The 5,000-nt window shown below is 41.7% G+C and overlaps 1 protein-coding gene across 4 annotated transcripts in view; it reads right to left on the bottom strand.

Moving 5' to 3' along the window:
• Positions 1-5,000, bottom strand: part of iws1 (interacts with SUPT6H, CTD assembly factor 1) — a 33,461-nt gene that overhangs the window by 27,921 nt on the left and 540 nt on the right. For 2 of the 4 annotated variants that reach the window (XM_080024958.1, XM_080024959.1), the window contains exons 2-7: positions 4,033-4,112; positions 3,319-3,434; positions 2,460-2,477; positions 2,226-2,374; positions 1,644-1,781; positions 104-319 (exon numbers count right to left, since the gene is read on the bottom strand). In XM_080024958.1, coding sequence (XP_079881084.1) covers positions 104-319; positions 1,644-1,781; positions 2,226-2,374; positions 2,460-2,477; positions 3,319-3,434; positions 4,033-4,112 — 717 coding nt within the window. The remainder of the gene's footprint in view (positions 1-103; positions 320-1,643; positions 1,782-2,225; positions 2,375-2,459; positions 2,478-3,318; positions 3,435-4,032; positions 4,113-5,000) is intronic. The other 2 variants (XM_080024960.1, XM_080024961.1) reach the window with 2 other exon arrangements.

Genomic DNA, 5,000 nt, shown 5'->3' with positions numbered 1-5,000 from the left:
TGAGAGACACAGAGACACACACACACCACACGGACAGACGGACTCACACACACACACACACACACACAGTCAGACACACACACACACAGACACACACACTCACCATCACCCTCCTCTTCCTCATCAGAGCCGATCTGAGCTGCTTTGCGTTTCGAAGGCGTTCCTGTGTCTGAGTCACTGTCAGCGATGGACCGTCTGTTTGGAGTTTTCGGTGATTTCGGCGATTTCGGTGATTTCGGAGACTTTGGGGATTTCGGAGACTTTGGTGATTTCGGTGACATCGCTGGTTTGGCCGCTTGTTCGTCCTCCGAATCGCTGTCTGTGTCCGGGGAGAAAACAGATCGTTAAGAATGACTTTGAATGAGTTGAGCTGGCAGTGAGTAATATTTACACCGACAGAGACACCAGTGAGAGTTGACTGATTTCACTTCGATCGGACTGCAGAACATTTTGTAGAAAAGAAGTTGAAATGTACAATGATGAAAGTTTATCGTCAATGGCTTCCAAACGTGGCAAACGTAGAATGAACTGGACGGGTGGTGCGCGCATTTATGTTAGTTACATAGGCAAGGCAAGGCAAGGCAAGGCAAGTTTATTTATATAGCACAATTCAGACACAAGGCCACTCAAAGTGCTTTACAGGGGCAAGATTAGAATACATAAAACACATTATAAAACATTTAAAAGCGAATAAAAGAAGCAAATAAAAATAAAATTAAAATTAAAACTCGATTTAAAAACATAATAAAAGAAGCAAATAAAATGAAAATTGCAAGTTAAAAAGGAAACAAAAAAGTCTTTAGACTCGATTTAAAAGAACTGAGAGTTGCAGCAGACCTCAAGTTTTCTGGGAGTTTGTTCCAGATTGTTGGTGCATAAAAACTAAAAGCTGCTTCTCCTCGTTTAGTCCTAACTCTAGGGACTGTAAGCAGACCTGTCCCAGACGACCTAAGGGCTCTGGACAGTTCAGACATAAGCTACAAATGACGTAAATAACTGACGTAACTCAAGACGCTAACACTAAACAGACAGGCAGTACTCTGAGAATTCACAACACGTATTTTTACTAAAATTAAAAAGGACTTTTAGAACACTTTCGAGATCAAAATTAAACTTTTTAAGAACCCCAAAGTGTCAAATATATAAATATACACACAGGGTTCCCACACACATTTTTACCAATTCATTTTAAAATTCCATAATTTCTTACTCAATTTCCATAACCTTATAAGTCACATGTTATGCTTATTTTTACCTTTACCTCTGTAATAATAATAATAATAATGATGGATTGGATTTATATAGCGCTTTTCTAGGAACTCAAAGCGCTTTACAGGGTTCCAGGTTCCATTCATTCACACACAGTCATAACACAATGGTAAGCTACGATAGTCACGGAAGCGTGGCTGCCATTCAGCGCCTACGGCCCCTCAGACCACCACCTCAAACATACAGCAGTCATACACATTCACACGAGGCAAGGTGGGTGAAGTGTCTTGCCCAAGGACACAACAACCATGACACAGGTGGCAGGGCGGGAATCAAACCTCCAACCTGAGCCACAGTCGCCCCTAACAGTACTAACCGTGTGTGTTGTTTAAAGATATTTATACAATAAAGTGAATCTAATCTCATCTACTAACCGTGTGTGTTGTGTTTTGGTGACGTCGCTGGTTTAACTCTTTCGTCCTCTGAGTCGCTGTCTGCAGCAGGTCGGGGTCTTTCTTCTTCTTCTGCGTCCATATCTGAGCTGCTCCCTCTGCGCTTTGCCACGACGTCATCTAGCACACAGAATAGAACACAACTTTATTGACATTATACGATGTACAACGAGATTAAAATGAGACAGACTCATTGAGTATAACTCAGACAGACAGACAGATACAGACAGACAGACAGACGTAGAAAAAATTAAGAGACCACTCCAAATGTTCAGTGTCTCTCGTTTTACTATTTATAGGCATATGTTTGAGTAGAATGAACATTTTAGTTTTATAATATAAACTACTGACAACATTTCTATCAAATTCACAATAAAAATATTGTCATTAAAGAGCATTTTCATTAAGTAATGTAGAGATGAAGTTTGAAGAAAAATCCAGACCGATCTCTTAATGTTTTCCGCAGCTGTTTATAGACATATAGACATAGACAGACAGACAGACAGACAGACAGACAGACAGACAGACAGACAGACAGACAGACAGACAGACAGACATATTAACCTTTATTAGGCGATTCTTCCTCATTGTCCGAGCCGCTCGTCCTGTGTTTGACGGGAGAGGAAACATCATCATCATCATCATCTTCACTGACAGCCCGACGAGGGGCTTCTGTCTCTGAGTCACTCTTATCTGGACTCCTGGGGGCAGGGCTGGGGGGGGGGGGGGAGAATATATATCAAAGCACACTAGTCACCTATGCATATATATTTATAAAATAATTAAATGGGTATTTACTTTGGACTTCCGCTAGGCCTGGGGAGATGAAGAGAATACAGGTACACATCAAAACACACATTCTCAGTAGGGCAGTGTGGAAGCACTTAAAGGCCTACTTCACCGGTTTGAATATGATGGTGTCTACATAGGATCTCAGAATTCAATACACCTTCATATTCAAACCGGTGAAGTAGGTCTTTAATAATACACCAAGTACATCGTAACGAGTTCCTACGAGAAAGACTCGGCTGTCAACACATGTTTTGGTCGGGCAGATCTGAACCCCTGTACTGCTGGATGGGTGGCGATTGTTTTTACATGTGTGAATATCTCTGGGTGGGGAGAGGGATGGGGTTGTATTAAAGGTGCAGTGTGTAATATGACATCATCAAGAAAGTTCTACAAAGTTCTAGAATGCAACGCTCCCTGGGTAACCCCAACCCTTTAGAATAATAACAGAAGCTACAGTGGCCTTCAAGGACAAGAACAATTCTACATTTTAAACAATGCACCTGACGACATTCCAACTATGACACTTTCAAGATGGCGGCACTAGGCCTTGGTCCAAAGTATGGAGAAATATGGACATATATGAGACCCTTTCTAAGGGAAAAAATTATAATTAAAAAAAAACATTCAGCTATTATGCACTAAATTAAACGTACTTATAATGGATTGGATTTATATAGCGCTTTTCATGGCACTCAAAGACGCTTTACAGGCTTTTTATGGATATTATAATTATTTTCTACAAAATCTGCTAGGAAATAAAACCCAAAATTCAACACACTGCAGCTTTAAGCCCTCTGTGTTACATTTGTTTGTGTGAAAATTGTTTGATTGACAGATGGTAAACAGTATTACATGGTGATAGTACCTGTGAGCTTCCCCCTCTGAGTCGCTGTTGTTGCCGCGGTGACCCTCGTTGTCCGACCCGCTGGCTGTGTTGGTTTCCATGGCAGCGGGAGCGTCTTCATCGTTGCTGCCTTCGTCCTGAAGAGACACACAGTTACACTTTAAAACCTTAAAGGTCTACTCCACCGGTTTGAATATGAAGGTGTATTGAATTCTGAGATCCTATGTAGTATAAATGTGCAAAAAAATTAAATCGGTTCATCCTACCCTGAGAAAAGGCAGAAAGAGTGTTTTTTTTTAACCCTATATTTCTCTTTCTCGTGACATCACAGAAACAGAAATATAGGGTTAAAAAAAAACTTACTTTGTAAATATTACTGTGATGTCTTTTACTGTGACATCACAGTAATATTTACAAAGTACGTTTTTTTTTAACCCTATATTTCTCTTTCCGTGATGTCAGTAGTATTAAATAGTTGAAAATCACTGTAGCATGTTTTAAAACAATTCAAAGTGTGAAGAGGGAATTATTTCAACCAGACAATCTGACCGGAAACAATTAGAATTTTCGGTCCCCGTCATTTTTTTCCGGTCAATGACCGGTAATTACCGGACAACGGAAACTCTTTTTGTGTGTGTGTGTGTGTGTGTGTGTGTGTGTGTGTGTGTGTGTGTGTGTGTGTGTGTGTGTGTGTGTGTGTGTGTGTGTGTCTGTCTGTCTGTCTGTCTGTCTGACCTCGCTGTGATGGCCGTCGCTCCTCATCTCTCCATCTGATCCTCTGTGTTCGTCCTGAACCGGAGTTCCTCCTCCGTCATCTACAGACAGGCAGGGAGAGAGACAGGCAGACAGACAGACAGACAGACAGACAGACAGACAGACAGACACAGAGACAGACACAGAGACAGACAGATAGACAGACAGACAGACAGACACAGAGACAGACAGACAGACATACCGATAGATAGATAGATAGATAGATAGATAGCGTCAGACACACACCCAATACAAACACATACAGACAGACAGGCAGGAAGAGAGACAGACAGACAGGCAGACACACAGTTTAGCATCTTAACATTGTTGCCATTGACGTTGTTACACAGTAGGGATGTCACTGTCTACCTATCTGAAACAAACTCAAAGTGTAGTCAGTGATTCTGGAGAACGCTTGTTGTCAAAATCAGTGAATATCTCCTCATGATATGATGGACCACACACACACACACACACACACACACACACACACACACACACACACACACACACACACACACACACACACACACACACACACACACACACACACACACACACACACACACACACACACACACACACACACACGTAGCAGATCATGAGGAGATATTCACTGATCTTGACAATAAGTGATTCAACAAGCGTGCTCCAGAATCACTTACTACACCTTTAAATGAAAATATATGAGCCATTTCCCTCCATAAACATTAGGGGGCTTTAAACCGGCACGGTGTTGGCCGACAGGAGGCGACTTTATTTCGGATACAATGAGTTGACTCGAGTCGGTGTTTGTTCCACAGTTATAAAAACAGACAGAACAAGGATATTAGAGTGGAGAGTCGGAGAATATGGAATTGGGGCCGTTGTTTTCACACACTGTCTCACTGAATCTCAAACACACGCGCACACACACACACACACACACACACACACACAGAAACACGGCT

The sequence above is a fragment of the Ammodytes marinus genome, assembly GCF_949987685.1.
Source record: "Ammodytes marinus genome assembly, chromosome: 3".
In the NCBI taxonomy this organism is placed as follows: domain Eukaryota; kingdom Metazoa; phylum Chordata; class Actinopteri; order Uranoscopiformes; family Ammodytidae; genus Ammodytes; species Ammodytes marinus.
This window is presented reverse-complemented; position numbering and strand designations above follow the sequence as displayed.